This window comes from Rattus norvegicus, chromosome 10 (genome assembly GCF_021556685.1).
Source record: "Rattus norvegicus strain SHRSP/BbbUtx chromosome 10, alternate assembly SHRSP_T2T, whole genome shotgun sequence".
In the NCBI taxonomy this organism is placed as follows: Eukaryota; Metazoa; Chordata; class Mammalia; order Rodentia; family Muridae; genus Rattus; species Rattus norvegicus.
In genome coordinates this window covers 70,365,326-70,383,658 of record NC_141543.1, presented here as the reverse complement: position 1 = coordinate 70,383,658, position 18,333 = coordinate 70,365,326, and the positions used below count along the sequence as shown (strand labels likewise).

The window sequence follows — 18,333 nt, the reverse complement described above, 5'->3', positions numbered from 1 at the left end:
ACTTATTTTATTTTGTTTATTTCAGTTTTTTGAGATAGGATTTCTCTGTATAGACTTGGCTGTATTGGACTCATTGTAGATCAGGCTGGTCTCAAACTCACAGAGACTTTCCTGCTTCTGGGTGCTGGGATTAAAGGTGAGCACTACCATGTCCAGCATTTTTTTGTTTTGTTTAGTTTTAAAAGATTTATTTTATTATCTGAGTACATTGCAGCTGTCTTCAGACACACCAGAAGAGGGCATCAGATCTCATTACAGATGGTTGTGAGCCACCATGTGGTTGCTAGGAATTAAACTCAGGACCTCTAGAAGAGCAGTCAGTGCTCTTAACCGCTGAGCCATCATGTCAGCCCTATGCCCAGTGTTTTATATTATATTTTGAGATAGGGTCTCATCTATTCCAGGCTGGTCTTGAACTTGCTGTGTAGTAAAGGCTGGGCTTGAATTCCTGGACTTCTTACCTCCACCTCCTGAATGCTAGGATTAAAGGTGTGTGGCCACTCCAGCTTTGATACTGTTATTCATAAAATAAATTAGTGATACCCAACAATACCTCTGGAGAAAGCAATACTCTATCCATACCATCCAAATCAAATCTCATGGAAGAAAAAAAAAAACTAAAAACAAACAACTCCATCTAACTCAAATACATAAAATATGAACAATTATTTTTACCATTAGACTGATAATTTAAAGTCAAACATTGGGAAAGAGAGGAAACAAAACAAAATATCTAGTAGATGTGTAGTAGTGCACATCTTTAATCCTAGCGCTGAGAGACAGAAGCAGGAAGATCTCTGTGAGTTCCAAGCAGCCAGGAACACACAGTCAGTGAAACCTGTCTGAGGCTGTTGTTGTTTTAAAGTCCAGCATCCTTACTTCATATGTGGCTTGTCCTGTATTTATCACTGGCACTAAGGCAGGAGTGTGTGAGGCAGGAGTGTGTGAGCATGCTAGGGAAGGGGACCGTGACAACGATGCATCTGGCCTGTGTGTAGCATCAGTCAAATGATCTTTTGTATCAGGAAGGCAAAAACAAAGTAATCATATTGAAATATTCCTGTCCTTCCTAAAAGGTAAGATGAAACACATAAGTGACTGATCCATTTGAAAAGCTAATTAAATATAATAATAACCATGATGGAGGAAGACATAAAAATCAAGATTTTTATCATGACATATAAAAAGGTTATGTGACAAATGTGCTTTTGAAAAGAACATAAAAATGCAGAAATTAAAAACAGTTCAATGAATATCCTGGAAATCAATTCACAAAGAGCATTTTTTCAACACACAGAAAGAATGTAGAGGCTTTAAGAAAAATTACACAAGCAAATGTTAAATGTGCAACCTAAGCTCAGAGAAATGCATAGAAATAAGTAAAGGCCAGCCCTAATCTGCATGGAGTATTCTACCCGGTTGAGAACTGAAGCTATGTGAGGCACTCTCAGGGCTGTAAATTTAAAGGAAAAAAGTCCATTTTGTTGCGTATGCACCTCTTGCAATAAATTTGAGTCAGCACCAATGACAGCTCTGCAGTCCTCCTATGTGGTGCTGATCAGGTGGTTGCAGAGCTTCGGCTCACAGCAACACAATGCAGCTGAGCAGGCGAGCACAGCCCACAGCCAGAAATCCTTCCGACTCCCCACAAGACGACCTTTAAGCCTCAAGTTTCCCGAGAAAATGAGATGCTGATGTGGAAGACGACATTATGGTAAGCAGTTATTTAAATTGGTAAAAGACGGATTATGGATTTTTTTTCCTTTTCTTTTAGCTTTTTCTAAGCTGTTAGGATTGAATATATTCAATAACAAGTGCATGCACCAAAATCTGCAGCAGTAATAGTCGAGATTTTCACCTTAATGTCCACTCGCTTTGTAAAGACATATATTGTTTTTCCTTTAGAACTGATACTAAAATATACAGGGAAAAAAAAAATCACTTTACAAACGTGAGGTTAAAGGTATGCTATCGGGCTTGATTTTTCTGAGTTCATTAAAACGTTTTTGTTTTTTTTAACCAGAATATAGTTAGTTATCCATGAAAAGATGAAATTTCAAAAACTGTTTTAACATCTCAAACTACAAACATATTGTGTCTTACAGTACTGCAGAGATTTAAGAAAAACAGACATGACAGCCATTTTTTTTCTGAATAAGAAAACATTATCAAAAATAGTAACAGCCTAAGCAAGACTACAAAACTCCTCATTTGCAGACAGTGCCATTCTATCATATTAAGGCTCCGAGACGATAAATAAGATGAATATATAAAGGGTAAAGATAAAGAAAAATGCAGGAGATCCTCATCCTCCCTCTCTCTCTCTCTCTCCCTCTCTCTCTCTCTGCCTCTTCTCTCCTCTCCCTCAGTTCCCCCACCCCCACCCCCCACATAGCCCCAATTGAAGGATTAGGCATTTGGACTATAAATGAAGGGCAGCTTTGTTAGTTTAATCACTGGAACAATTATAAAAGGACTCAACAACAAGGAGGTTTATTGAAAATTTTGCCGAATGCTAACTGACCCATGCAGATGCTGAGAGTGAATTTGCATATTAAAAGAAGGATGTATCTGTTTGTTTTCAGGCTTTGATGGAATATCAGATATTGAAAATGTCTTCCTGCCTGTTCATCCTTCTGTTTCTCACGCCTGGCATTTTATGCATTTGTCCTCTCCAATGTATATGCACAGAGAGGCACAGGCATGTGGACTGTTCAGGCAGAAACCTGACTACATTACCACCTGGACTGCAAGAGAACATTATACATTTAAACCTGTCTTATAACCACTTTACTGATCTGCATAACCAGTTAACCCCTTATACCAATCTGAGGACCCTGGATATTTCAAACAACAGGCTTGAAAGTCTGCCTGCCCAGTTACCTCGGTCTCTCTGGAACATGTCTGCTGCTAACAACAACATTAAACTACTTGACAAATCTGATACTGCTTATCAGTGGAACCTTAAATACCTGGATGTTTCTAAGAATATGTTGGAAAAGGTTGTTCTCATTAAAAATACCTTAAGAAGTCTTGAGGTTCTTAACCTCAGCAGTAATAAACTTTGGACAGTTCCAACCAACATGCCTTCCAAACTACATATTGTGGACCTGTCTAATAACTCACTGACACAAATCCTTCCAGGGACATTAATAAACCTGACAAATCTCACACATCTTTACCTGCACAACAATAAATTCACATTCATTCCAGATCAGTCTTTTGACCAACTCTTGCAGTTGCAAGAGATAACTCTTCATAATAACAGGTGGTCATGTGACCATACACAAAACATTACTTACTTACTGAAGTGGATGATGGAAACAAAAGCCCATGTGATAGGGATTCCTTGTTCTAAGCAAGTATCCTCTCTGAAGGAACAGAGCATGTACCCCACGCCTCCCGGATTTACTTCAAGCTTATTTACTATGAGTGAGATGCAGACAGTGGACACCATTAACTCTCTGAGTATGGTAACTCAACCTAAAGTGACCAATATACCCAAACAATATCGAGGAAAAGACACCACATTTGGTGTCACCCTAAGCAAAGACACCACTTTTAGTAGCACTGATAGGGCTCTGGAGCCCTACCCAGAAGACACACCCACAGAAATGACCAGTTCACGTGAAGCAGCAGCTGCAACTCTAACTATTCACCTCCAGGATGGAATGAGTTCAAATGCAAGCCTCACCAGTGCAGCAAAATCCTCCCCAGCACCTGTGACCCTCAGCATAACTAGTGGCATGCCAAATAATTTCTCTGAAATGCCTCAACAGAGCACAACCCTTAACTTACGGAGGGAAGAAACAACTGCAAATGTAAAGACTCAGCCACCTTCCTCGGCTAGTGCTTGGAAAGTAAATGCCTCACTCCTTTTAATGCTCAATGCTGTGGTCATGCTGGCAGGCTGAGGGTCTGCAGTTTCTGAAATGAAGGAGAACCTTCCTCCCTGATGTACAGTTGGGAAAATAGGCCCTTATCTAACCAGTGATTCAAGCTATACTATGTATTCAAGAAAGCCAGTATTGTATTTCTGACTTTGATGTAAATGAAGTAACTTGTCTTAATTAAAAGAAGTGCACAATGTCTTGGTACTTGCTGCTATTTTCCTGTCTTAAGTAAAACTAATGACTTTTTTTTTAAATGAAATGTTTCCTTTTTAAGGCTTCAACTTACTGCACAAAGTATAAAGAGCATCTAAACTTTAATATGTATTTTATGTATGTTTACATTGTCAAATGTCTGGGACAAAATAAAAGGCCTATGCTCCTGGCTGTGTCACGTGCTCTCTATACATTATCATAACCACCATGTAGCAGAATCAACATGAACTAACAGCTTTTGCTCTAGGGAAGATGAAGCCTTTAAGGTGGGCCACTCGAGGATTTTGCCACTTAAGTGAAACCAAGGCTGCCACTCTGTAAATAACTGCTCACACCACATCATTGTTTTACACACAAGCCAGAATTGTTTTCAATCTACATGATATCCTGCTTCTGAGGAACTCTTGCTACTTTGCAGATTATATAATGGACAACTGCTCTTCAAAAGGCAAGGAAACACTTAGCTTTGCATCTTAACACGGAAAACTTAACTTTGTTTTGCATTTAAGTATTAAAAACAAAAGAATAAAACATTTCCATTTAAAGACTTGTTAAAGAATTTTCTTGTATATTTAATTGAGCATTCATTAACCAAAATTAAATATTTACAGAGTGAAAATCTTACTGGTATTACTATAGGAGAAATTGAATTTATAAAACCAGAAATTATAATTTGATCTACCAAATTTAAAATAAGATTAGCTTGTGGCTAAAACCACGGACTCTAACAGTTTGGGTCACTCTGAGGGAGCTTGTGGGTTGGAGAGAAGACGTGAGGAGTGGGTGATATTCTTTCAGTCTTACAACCATGAAATTTCTAATAAAGGAGACTGATGGCAACTGCACTAGACTTCAGATAGAATGAAGTATCCAGAATTTTGGACAAAATATAAAAGTAGCAATCAACATAAGAAGCCTTAACTAAATTAAAGTGTAAACTAGCATATCCAAAGATAGTACAAAGGAGGCACTCATTTTTGTGAGATATAAAAAAAAAAATCTAGTTTCAAGCATTTCTAAATTTGGGGAGAGTGGAGAAATACTTTGTGTTTTTACCTTAAAATTTAAACAATCCATATAGTCTTCTTTCTCGGCTTAAAAGCCGCACTGCCTCCTGCCCTGCCCTGTGTGTGTGTGCAGGATGTGTGCATGTAAGATTGGGTGTGTCTGCTATCTTCCTCCATTGCTCTTTGCCTTACTGGCCTGAGACACGGTTTCTCACTGAACTAAAGCTTGCCGTTTTGGCTAGGCTAGATGAGCTGTGAGCTCTGGAGGATCTGTCCCCACCCTAATCCCCAATGCTAGGGGGTACAGCACATGCAGCGTCATTTTTTTTTTTAACATGGATGCTGCAGACTCCAACTCCAATCCCCATGCTTTAAGACCAAGGATTCATATCCAAATGAGCCATCTTCTGAGCCATGTAAAACATTTCCACCTAAGAAGGAACATTCTAGCAAACTCCTCTCCATACCTCTCGCTGTGGTGGTACGTCAGGGTCTCACTGTATAGCACTGGTTGGCTTGAACCTCCCTGTGTACAGACTAGTTTCCTATGCCCAGCGATCCACCGCCTCCGCCTGAGATTAAAGGCAAGCACTGCCTTGCCTGCCCTAACGTTGTCTCTTTTTTAAAAGGACTAAGCTCATGAAAAATTAGTTATATTTCAGGAAAAACCCATTATTATATGGTCTCTATAGTAGCTTTTGAGTATTTTTCTGCCTCTATAAACTTGTCTCACTGTATTAAGCAATCTTACCATGAATGACTTTAAAATGCGTTACCTCTTCAAATGAGCATGCTGGCCACTCTCCTTTCCAAAGTGATCGAGTGTCCTCACTACCCCTGAAAGAGCAGAGGCTAACTGCTTTCACAGTGCTTGCTTTACAGCATCCTAGTATTCAGTTGTTTTTTTTTTTTAAACGGAAATGCTTAGTTTCACAAGAACAGATTGTTTACATCTAACTTTTAAGTTGTGGATACCTAAAGCTTAATATCTTAGAATTCCAATGGAGACAATAACAAGAAAGTATAATTATGGATTATAATATTAGCAATACCCATGGATTAAACCATCCTGAACATGTTTGCAAAATGCAGAAGAAAAAGCCTGGTAAATTTACAAGTACAGCATCTGTCAACAACATTGATCATGTCCTCATAATTGGATAATACTTACCCTCTAAGGAAACTATATTAATCAAAGAGAGATCATCTCTAAGTGTTACTGTATTATTATTCTGCAAATACTTTTGAATGTGTCACTCCTCAGTGTCTCTTCTTTCAGTTCATATGTATAGACAAGCACAAACAAACGTCAGCACGCAGGGTGACTATCACAGGCTTTTGTTAAATGTCTTGGCCAGTTATACAGTAATTTTAGAGTTTTAAGTACATATAAAATAGGTGAGGTGTATTATATACATGTTCAACTTAGGATATCATCAACTAAGAAGACTTTTACTGAGCCGTAAGTCCACCCCTGGTCGAGGAGTCTCTCCTCTGTATTAACACACACAAACACCCCTGAGGCTTTGTCCTGTTGTAAGTAATTTACCTCTGTTAAGTTCTCAGTTGTACAATCCACAAAATATCCCACTGCTCTAAGCCAGTCTTCTCATCTAGGAAGTGGGCTGACAGAATATTGTTTAATTTTCTCCTGAGCATTAAATGATATAATCCCCATAAAACTTTCATAGTGCCTTGGCCGTTCACACGTTATTAAATAATGTTCTACAATGATGCCATGAGTCAACAGCAAACTCCTTTAATGGATACCAAAAAGTCTGAGAAGAGACGCCTAAAATCCTTGATAAGATTATACTTTAGAAATTACGTATCAAAAAAACTTAAAAGCCAGGTAGGTGTGTGGTGGTGCACACCTTTAACCTAGCACTTGGAAGGCAGAGGGAGGCAGTGGATCCTTGTGAGCTCAAGACTGGCTTGGTCTACAGACTAAGTTCCAGGACAGACAGGGTTGTGTGGAGAGACCCTGTCTCAAAAACAAAAACAAAAACAAACAAACAAAAAAAAAAAGTATCAAGAACTAGTTAAAGAATGATGTCAATGAATAGTAAACCACCAGCTTACGTCATACTGACAAAACCAACATTTTTATTTGGTTGGTTTCATTTTGAATGGCGAAAAGTATTTACTTGGCATTAATTGTGTCTCACAGACATCCATTTTGGTAAAACTGGCACAGGACTAGAGCGTCATGACAGCTGGCTGAAGAGAATAAGCAACTGCAAATCTCAGCTACACAACAGAGAGGAAGCACCTTTAGCCACGCCGTAAAACAGTACTTGGTGATTAGGGAGAGAATGATTCAATGGGTAACAAGGCTTTGTGTGCCTTCATCTAGGTTTGATCCCCGGAACCTATGCAAGGGAGGAAGAAATTTCATGCAGTTGTCTTTTGACCTCCATATATGTGCTGAGTCATGCACGTACCCCCACGAATAGGAAGGGGCATGTGCACGCACACGCGCGCACACGCGCGCACACACACACACACACACACACAAACACACACACACACACACACACACACACACACACCCGAGGGCTGGAGAGATGTCCCGTTGTTTCTCTCGTAGAGGCTAAGGTAGGTTTGGATCCCAGTACCAATAAAGTGGCTCACAACAGCCATTCATAACTACAGTCCCAGGAGACCTGAAACCTTCTTTTGAACTCTGTGGCAACAGACACATGTGTGGTAAGCATACATACCTGTAGGCAAAACAGTCATACACAAAAATCAAAATAAATAAATAAATAAATAAATAAATAAATAGGGCTAAATTGAGAAAAAAAAGAAAAATAGTATATTTAAATTAAAAAAAAAATCCCATCATTTGGGTTTTCCAGAACAACGCACAAACAGATAACATTTTAGTTAAATAAGAAACTAAATACTTATTCTTTTTGTTTTGTATTATTTTCTAGACAGGGTTTCTCTGCTTAGCTCTAGCTGTCCTGGAATTCACTCTGTACATCAGGCTGGCCTCTAGAGATCCACCTGCCTCTGCCTCCTGAGTGCTGGGATTAAAGGTGTGCCACCATGCCTGGCTACTAAATTCTTATTCTTTTTTATTGGATCTGAGGACCAAACACCTAAATTTTTATTCTTAACAGATAAAGTAATTGCTTATTGAAAAGATTCCTTGGGAACACTTCAGAAACATAACTTTAAATTAAAAAAAAAAACAACAAAATAAATGTGGAGATGTAAATGACTTCATATGTTGGTCAAAATAAGTAGAAAATTATGAGAAAAAAACTATAATGCCAAAGAAATGACATCTACACAAATAGATAAATGTAGAAAACATTAATGTGAGGTAATAAGTTCAGATCTCCAAATTTATTCATTCACTCAACCAAATTTAGCTAGTATCTGGAACACACCAAAGACTAATAATAGATACATCTGACTAGTTACCATAAGACTACAGTTACTGACACTATGTGATGATTATGCATTTTTTGACAAGCATTTCAATCTTTTTAATCTTTTTAAAATAGGACATAAAATACTTAGGTCACTGGAAAAATAAACAGGTAAAAAAATCCATCCCCACACTGAGGAGAAATGCTAGACATACCTCAGTATCAACCACAGGACAGTAGAAGAGGGGCTACAGTCGGTCTTAGTAGCAGAGCATGTGCCGAAGAGGCCCTTGGCTTTAGTCTCACTATACATGCACACATACACAACTCAACACACAGATGCACATTAAGACAGTAATTAATACAGAGACGATAAAGTACAATTGGTACAGAGGACATAAGAAAAAATGCCACACCTTTTTCTGTATGGGTGCTTTGGCACCTGTGTGCCTAAAATATTTTTTAACTATACTTTATTTATTGAGGGAAAGAGAGGGGAGAGATGGGGGAGGGGAGAGGGAAGGAGGCAAGGAGGAAGGGAGGGTGAGGGCTAGTGTGAGGATCATAGAGTGCGCATGTGTGCTGGTCAGAGGACTACTTGGGGATGTCAGTCTTCAATGGAAGATCAAACTCAGGTCAGCAGGCTTGAGAGCCAGCACCTCCACCCACTGAGCCATCTTGCCGGCATATACGAATATATTTTAAGATAGAGTCTCACTGTGCAGCCCAGGCTGGTCCCAAACACCCAGTCTTCTTGCTTCAGCTTTGGAGTTTCAAGCATATATTCCCATGCCCAGCCAACGAAGGCTTTTTATTAGTTGTGTAACATTAGAAAATTAGCTCCATGTCTCAAGGTAGAGTTACAGGAAGAAAACAGGACGGCGCACAGCATTCGACATAGTGCCTAGCACATACCATTTCTTAAACATTGGTAACGCTGGGAGAAAAAAGAAGCAGATCAAAAGTATGAAAAAAGACATGGAACAGTGCTGGGGAAATTGGAAGGCATGTCCTGGAGAGATGGATCAGTGGTTAAGAGTGCTCGTTGCTCTTGCCAACAACTTGAGTTGGATTCCCAGGACCTAAAAGTGTCTCACATCCATCCTTAACTCTACTTCTAGGGGGTCTGATACCCTCTTCTGATCTTCTCAGGCACCAGGCCACATGTAGTGCACATACACAAATGCAGGCATTAAAATTAAAAAGTATAAAACTTTAAAAATAAAATTTGGAAGACACTTCACTTTAACATTCAATTCACGTGATACCAAAAAGTGAACTAGAGATTGCCAGTAAATTTTTAATACAAACCTTCTGAATTCTGTATGTTGAAACATCAAACCTGATAAAAATATTAGAATAGACTACCACAAAGGAGACTGTTAATATTAAATAATAAATTTTCCAGCAGGTATCCGGGCAAAGGACACAGACTGTTGACTGTTTACAACACAGGAGACGTGATAGCTAATGAACATGAGAATATGGCCAGCCATATAACTGAGATACAATAAAAGTAAGATGCAATATCTTAAAAATTCTTAAAGTAACAAGCAAATTTGTAAATGTATGAGATAAAATCAGTGCTGGAGAAGACAATACAGTGGCCATATTCACACACTGGCATGGCTCTTTTGGACAGTAAGTAACTTGGCCATTGAGTCAAAACCCAGCATCCCCATGCAGCCTCCTGTAGCCTGAGCAAACTAAACTGCTACTCCTTCACTCCGCATGCTCTTTTGCCATAAGCTTTTAGGACTGCTGTGTGTCCCCTTCTTACACTGGCAGTCCTACTTAACCTTTGTATTCCAGTTTTGATGTTATTTCTCCTAAGTTTCTTTGATTAACTATCTTTATCTGAATTCCTAAATAACAAGAACAGACCAAAGATGTGAACGGTGCACTAACAATGCCCTACTTAGGACATGCCAAATCTACTCTAGAATCTACAGTTCTTCCATTTAGGTCAAAGCAAAGTCCTGAGGGACACTAGAGAAAAGTTAGGAAGGAGGAAGTCAAGTGTAATGGAATGGACTTAGAGTATCTGCTACTTAAGAGGCCGCTTAGGAGCTCCCAGTTAGCCTGGACAACTTAGCGGCACCCCCCTCAGAGGGAAATGAACCCAGAATGAAGGCTCTGGCCGGGCTAGTATTTGGCATCCAAAAACTAGTTCAGAACGGTGTAGAATTACATGTGAGCCAATTCCAGAGAGTTGCTAATTATCATTAGCAACTGAACAATTTAGTACAGCAAGCTGCTCAAATGCAGTCTGCCAGGGAGTGAAAGCTAATGTCACCTCAGTGTATTAATGTGTTAAGCAGATTCATTTGTTTCACACACTGAAAACTGTAGTGTAAAGTGAGGTCTTTAAGAAGTTCAGCTTTTAAGAAATGCCATTTGGGCTCAACTGTCTTTCATTTGTTAAATGTGTTGAACTAGGTGGCAAAATGCTGAAGAAACACACCTATATTTCACCATCAGAATCCCTGGCTTGAGAGTCTGGATTTGTTGAAGTTATTCACGAAGTACAGAAATCAAACCTGTACTTAAAACAGCAGAATTGATCAGCTGGGCAATGTAGTCTAACAGAAAGAACAAGATTGACTTTTGTCATTTTAATGTCTGTTACCTTGCTAACTGGTTGTGTTCTGATTCCAAAAGTAGTTTAAAATATTACACAAGGGTGTTCTAAGGAATAAGTTAGGGTCTGAGGAGACGGTTCAGTCACTCAAGTGCTTTCTGAGAAAGCACAAAGATCTGAGTTTGAACTCCCAGCACCTACCTAAGAAGCTAGCTATAGCAGCGTGCTGTAATGCTAGCCCTAGGAGATAGAGACAGGAAGATACTGGGGGCTTGTCTAGTCCGTCTAGCCAAATGAGTGAGCTTCAGGGTCAGGGAAAGACCATGTTTCAAAGAAACAAGGTAGAGAGTAATAAAAAACATTTGACATCAACTCTGGCCTCTGCGTGTGCATGCACATATGTACACACCTGCAGGCACACAAATACACGAACTCAAGTCAAATGTACTGACCATTTGTGTTTTAATTACAGACAGTTTACTCTGTCTTCTGTTTATGGATATTTTGCCTGAATGTATTTTGTTCACCACACTGTACGCCCCACATGCATGTCCAGTACTTAATGAGGCCAGAAGGAGGGATTGGACTCCTTGGAATGGGAGTTAAGAGACAATTGAGAGCTGCTGAGAACTGAACTTAAGTCCTTTGTAAGAGTAGCAAGTATTGGTGACTGCTGAGTCATCTGTCTGTACATATACCTTTTAATGTGCAAGAAATCTTGGATCATTAATGAGCTCAGAGAGATATGATTGAACTCATAAAGGCATATAGTTTCTAGTCACAATTATACTTCAAAGAGCTGACTTACTGTTTACCTCATGAAAAATAGTTTAACTTAAAGTACGTGTGTACATGTGTGTACATGTATAAATCTGTATAGAAATCAGAGGTCAGGTAACCTTCACGTGTTAGTTCTCAAGTTCTACACTGTTTGAGGCAGAGTATCACTTGTCTGTTGCGCATGCTGGCCTCACTGGCCTATAAGCCTCCAGGAGATTCTCCCTGTCTCTGCCTTCCATCTTTCCACAGGAGTCTGAGGATCACAGATGCACTCCAATGCTACCTACCACTCTTTGCACTCTGGGGATCTAAACTCAGGTCATCAGACTAATCACACCAGGAAATACAACTCTTTATTCTGTGTGATTTTGTTGCCCATAGTCACACTTTCAACACAACAAACACTTCTAAAAGCTGAGGGAGTCTGAATGACTTTTCAAATACTTGCCTCAACAGAACATAAGCTCAGATTTAATGGCTTTTCATCAAGTAGAGAGAATGAGGAGACACCAAACCACCAGTAAGGGAAAACAAAGATGCCATATACCACAATAACCACTGGGAAAGCTATTATTTGCCAACCAAAGCCTCAGTGACCACTGACACATCTGAGACATTGTATAGTGTAAGACTATCTGGCACAGGGCCATGGCAATTTACCAGCTCTATTGTGTAGACACTCGATAGTCAGGTGTACTTCCTCATACCAATGGCAATTAAGTAAAGTCATTGTTTATATATAATGTCATCTAAATGTAGGGGCTAGTATTTCTCATAGTATAACTTTTCTATAAAATAATATCAAACCTTTTATTGTTTTATTTTGTTTTGGAAGAGAGGTCCTCCTATATAATACATGCTGGCTTTGAATTCATTATCTGACTTTGCCTCGGCATCCCCAATGTTGGGATTTTAGGTTTACGCCGCCACATCTCCCTCTTGCTTTCATAAGAGTCTAAGTCTTTGTCCTGACTTTAAATTGTACCAGAAAGCTATATGCCATTAAGTATGAACTTACAGACACATTGTAAAAGCCAAAGATTTTTTAAAAAACTAATTAAATGGAGAATTAAGGAGTCACTTGAAACTAGGAAAAATAATCTTGTATATGAAACATAAAGTGACCTGTACTGGGTTTTAAGTATAAATATCATGTGACACACCTACTTTTTAGCGTACTTCATCAAAGCAATCACAAGTGATTTTACTTGGTTTAATAAATCCGTAATTGGATTTGTAAAACCATTTAAGAGACAGTGTTCAAATTTTTTTGTCTTTGTTTTATGAGACAGAGTTTCATAAACCCTGTGTAGCCTTGGCTGTCCTGGAACTAGCTCTGTAGACCAGGCTGGCTTCAAACTCAAGAGATTCACCTGCCTCTGCCTCCCAAGTGTTGGGATTAAAGGCATGTGCCACTACTACCTGCAAGAGGCAGGTTTTAAATTATAATGAAAAAGAACAAACCCGACTAGTAAAAAAAAAAAAAAAAAACTGTATTAAACTTGGTATTTTGTCATCTTAAACCAAAAAAAAGTATGTTTTTCTATTACATTTTGAAAGAATGCTTTAAATTTTGAAAACACTCCTCCTCTACCCTGTCCCCTTACAAATTATCTCCCTAAAATGTTGTCTTCAAAGGTGGCATAGTTTGAAGTACATGTCTCTATTGGCGACCCTTTTTGTAAAGAACAATATTTAGGGGTTGGGGATTTAGCTCAGTGGTAGAGCGCTTGCCTAGCAAGCGCAAGGCCCTGGGTTCTGTCCCCAGCTCCAAAAAAAAGAAACGGAAAAAAAAAAAAAGAACAATATTTATCCAGGAGTGTTTATTCTCACATCCTTGCTCTATATTTTTAAATAACCCTCATAAATATTATCAGGATTATTAACTTTCAAGGACTGGATGCATTAGAAAGTAGATTCAACCACCTATTTTTATAGAGCAGCACTGGATTATAAACACTAATGTTCTTAAAACGTATCTTAGTTAAAACTGCCAGGTCAGTCTGTATATATTAATTACTAAAGCATCTCTCTAAAGTAATGCAACTGAACACCATGGCTACTGCTTCTACAAACCAAGTATCACAGAAAAGAAACCACTTAAGAACTCTTCTGGATCACTTTAGAACTTCAATTCCATCCCCTCCTTTTCTTTTCTTTTTAAAGATTTATGTTATTTATACGAGTACACTGTAGCTGTCTTCAGACACTCCAGAAGAGGGCATTGGATCCCATTATAGATGGTTGTGAGCCACCATGTGGTTGCTGGGAACTGAACTCAGGACCTCTGGAAGAGCAGTCAGTGCTCTTAACCACTGAGCCATCTTTCCAGCCAGAGATAGCTTATTTTTAAAGATGTGGGATCGAAATAAGTTGACCATGATGACCTTGAACTCATGTTTTAGACAAGTTTAAATACTATCAATGAATGAGAAAGAGAGAGAGACAGAGAGAAAGAGAGAGAGAGACAGAGACAGAGACAGAGACAGATATTAGAAATAGATCTCCAGTCAGATGGTGGTGGTACACGCCTTTAATCCCAGGAGACATAGGCAGGAAGATCTCTGAATTTGAGGTCAGTATGGACTACATCGTGAGTTCCAGATAGCCAAGACTACAAAGAGAAAACTTGTCTTGAAAAACCAATCAACCAAAAAACCAAATCAAATCAAAACGAACAAACAAAAAACAACAACAAACAACAACAACAAAAAGTTAGATTAGGCTTAGAGGCACACATCTGTAATTCTAGCACTCAGGAGACAGAGTCAGAATCCCAAGTTCAAGGTCAGTCTGAGTAAAATCACTTATGATTGCTTTGATGAACTACACTAAAAAGTAAGTGTGTCACAAGTCCCCACCTCAAAAACAAAATACAACAAACAAAAGCTAGGTACATTTAAACTCTCTATAAAATCCCACCTCTATACTAGATTTTCTGGGTATGCAGAATATGCAAAACCTAGGAACTAAATATCCAATATAGAAACTAAACATTATATTCTGTTGTGGTCACTGTAAAATAATAACAGAACCCACTGTGGTTTAGAGGAAGGATTTTTCAGAATTTGCCTAGACAAACAGGTAACAGCAAGCATTTGGTCAGGTGCAGAGAATCTAGACCGTTCATGCACTACAAAGGACAGTACAATGGCATGTGTACATAAGTTACTCAGTCCTCAGACATTAACATTTGTTAATTACTATGTTTCTACGACTCCACTTCTAGATACATATCTTAAAACCTGAAAATACAGACCCTACAAAAACACAGATAAGTGTTTACAGCAGCACTATGAACAGTGACCAAAAAGTGGAGAAAAATTCACTACCAGATAACAGAAAGATAAACTGACATAGCAATACAATGGAATATTGGTCAGATATAAAATGAAATGCAGTATACACACACACACACACACACGACAACACATAGGAACCTTTAAAATATGTGTGAAGTCACAAAGGAACATATACTATAACCACTTTGGTGTTAGAGTTTAGTACCACTTCAGTGGAGGTAATTACAGGATGTGTGTTGGGCATTCCAAGTCTATGGGCAGACTCTGCTCCTTAGCTAGTCTCTAGGGCACTGGCTCTCAACCTTCCTAATGCTGTGATCCTTTAATACAGTTCCTCATGTTGTGGTGGACACGACCATAAACTTATTCCATCATCATTATATATACATATACACATATATGCCCACAAGATATCTGACAGGCAACCCCCACCAAGAGAGTCCCCACCCTCAAGTTGAGAACCATTGCTCTAGAGTCTTCCTGACAACTGGCCTGATGATACCTTCCACAGCTTGTCAACACTCACAGACATTACTAGGAGCCAGACTTCCAGAAAGAAAGGCTAGCTAGCACACAGCCTTCTACCAAAACAACGTTGAAACTCGCTTTAGCTAAGCGATCCCATGAGCTGGATGAGCTGCACAGCTCTGTATGGATGTACATGAGATGCTAAGATGAAAGGTTTACAATCAGACAAACTTTACAAGTGTGACACACACACATGGAATGATATAAAAAGTAGGTATGTAATGGGTCTTTATTTTTGTAAAGAAAGATCTCACTATGTAGCCCTGGGCTGGCCTGGAGCTCTATTATGCAGAACAGGATGGACTTGAACTCACAGAAATCTACTTGCCCTGCCTTTGCTGCTAGAGTGCTGAGATTAAGTGTGGGTACCAGTACTTCCAGTCCTTTGTTTCTTGACTTTTTCATGTATTACATACATTTTCCTAAAAAAAAAAAAATTCAATAAAAGTTTTGAGAAAATAATAGTATCAATAGCTATGAGGCCATGGTAAAACCCTCAGAATTAGACAACGAATGCCTTATGTATAAAATCTTAGTCAATGGGAGTACATAAAATAAAAGTTCTACCTGTAAGTACACAAGCAATCACTGTCATTCTGGAAGACAATGTAGGACATGGAGACTAAAGCAAGAGCCCAGACTAGAGGTCAGCACACATGGCTGCTGCACAGTGGCACTAGCGAATCACTAAAGGGCCTCGTGTTCGCTACCTGCTCCTTCCCTGGAAAACAAACAAAACACAAACACTAGTCCAGTACAGATATGAAAATGGACGGGGCTGTGGAGTGAGTCTATCATATGGAGGGTGCATCATAAACTCTTTCTGAAGCAGAATCAACAAGACTTAGTTATAGTAAGATGATGCTAACTCTATTAAAGCTCAAGAGATGGAAATGTTGTCATCTATAAGGGAATGGAAAAGAGGAGACAATCTTTTCAAAATCAAGTCAGGGTGAACTCTGATTCCAAGTCTCTAATCTAGTCTAGCTACTTTAGGCAGCTATGGGCTGGATCAGGAGAAGTCAGCTAATGTGGCCCTGGCAAGCAGAGTTCCTTTGTGGTTTTCTAGGATATGATGGGAGGGAAGGACTTCCACTCTAACCTAGGGCCACTCAGCCCACATTAGTTTCTGTGTTCATGATTCCAATAAATTTTAATTCTGGACATGAATTATGTATCTATCATCCCTGGTTTATATGACTTCTTGAAAGTCTTTTAGCATGATATTAACAGAATACTGAGTTAGTTTACATTGGTTATGAAGAACAAGTCACAACACGCCAAAATAAGACAACAAACTTAACAGCTTTACATTGACAAAACCGACTTTGTTTGGAAGTGACTACTTGCTCAAGAATGTGTGATCTGTGCTTTCATTTTGTTTATTTGCTTCTTTGTTTTGTTTTTCAGACAGGATCTGACGTGTCCCATGCTGGTCTCAAAACTCACTTTATGAATGCTAGGTAAGCCCTTTACTGACTGATATACCCCTGGCCCAAAGATAGATCTATCTAAACTAGGGGAAGCATGTCTTTTTCCTGTATTATATTTCTAAACCAAGATGCTATTTTACTGTAGAAGAAAATGATGGTTTATGTGAAATTTAAAACATTACTCAGGCTTAAATCTAATAGCAGCCTGCCCTTTTGGATAGTTGTATATCTATTGTCTTGGCAAGTTTTTTTTTTTTTTTCCTTTTTTTCGGAGCTGGGGACTGAACCCAGGGCCTTGCGCTTGCTAGGCAAGCGCTCTACCACTGAGCTAAATCCCCAACCCCTCTTGGCAAGTTTTCAAATCATTTATTTAATGTAGATCTATATCCTTAATTTGAAATCCTTGGAGCAAGAAGAATTTATTAATTCAAAATAATCGAGTGCATAAGTTACAGTATATAATGTGTAAAAGTAAAATTCTTGTTGGTGAAACACTCAATTTGGGACCCAAGAGATTCTATAAAAAGGGGAGCAAGGCTTAAGACAATTACAAAAATGTCAGAAATACCAGTTGAAGTGGAGCAGTTACCAGAAAGCAAATACAGAGAGGGGATTACCCAATAAAACCATAATCTCATAGAAGGATGCAGCCAGCCATTGTGACCAAGAGAATCCATTCCCACCTACCCTTTCTTCAGTCTCCTTGTATTCCCTATTGGTCAAACAGAATTCAGAGATGAGAAAAGCCCACTAAGATTCTGTATCCAGATCCAGATCGGCATCTCAGGTAGAAAGCAGAATGGGAAGTAGAGTAGCATGGGATTTGGCAAGCAGCACAGATGGGTTTCTAATATAAACAGCCCCCAAGTATTCCCAGCTATGACAACAAAAGTTTACTGCTCACCTCTACTGAGTCATCTGTCTTCTGGTGTTTTGAAGAAGCCCTCCACTGGTTCAAAGCCAAGCACCAGGCCAGAACATGATATACATAGTTTTCTCTGGGCTGGATATGGCTGCTGTCAACTTGATCAGAGCAGCAGTGATAACCCTCATGAAAAGGGACCTATTAACATTCTCTCATGAGGAAGAAGGAATCACTCAGGAGCCACAATCCCTGCCCTCAGGGTATTATGTGGTTGTTAGAGGGAGAAGACTCCAGGCATGCAACTCTGAGATTCATCACTGATGCTTGAGAGGTGTTTTGGTGATGCTG

General features: G+C 39.0%; 2 protein-coding genes across 10 annotated transcripts in view; one reads left to right on the top strand and one right to left on the bottom strand.

The window, feature by feature from the left end:
• The window catches only part of Nf1 (neurofibromin 1), a 232,595-nt gene that overhangs the window by 73,521 nt on the left and 140,741 nt on the right, over positions 1-18,333 (bottom strand).
• Omg (oligodendrocyte-myelin glycoprotein) lies at positions 1,569-4,277 on the top strand. Its single transcript, NM_001005898.3, has 2 exons — positions 1,569-1,714; positions 2,586-4,277. Exons 1-2 carry the CDS (start codon positions 1,712-1,714, stop codon positions 3,912-3,914), a joined length of 1,332 nt encoding a protein of 443 aa, NP_001005898.3. The 5' UTR covers positions 1,569-1,711; the 3' UTR covers positions 3,915-4,277.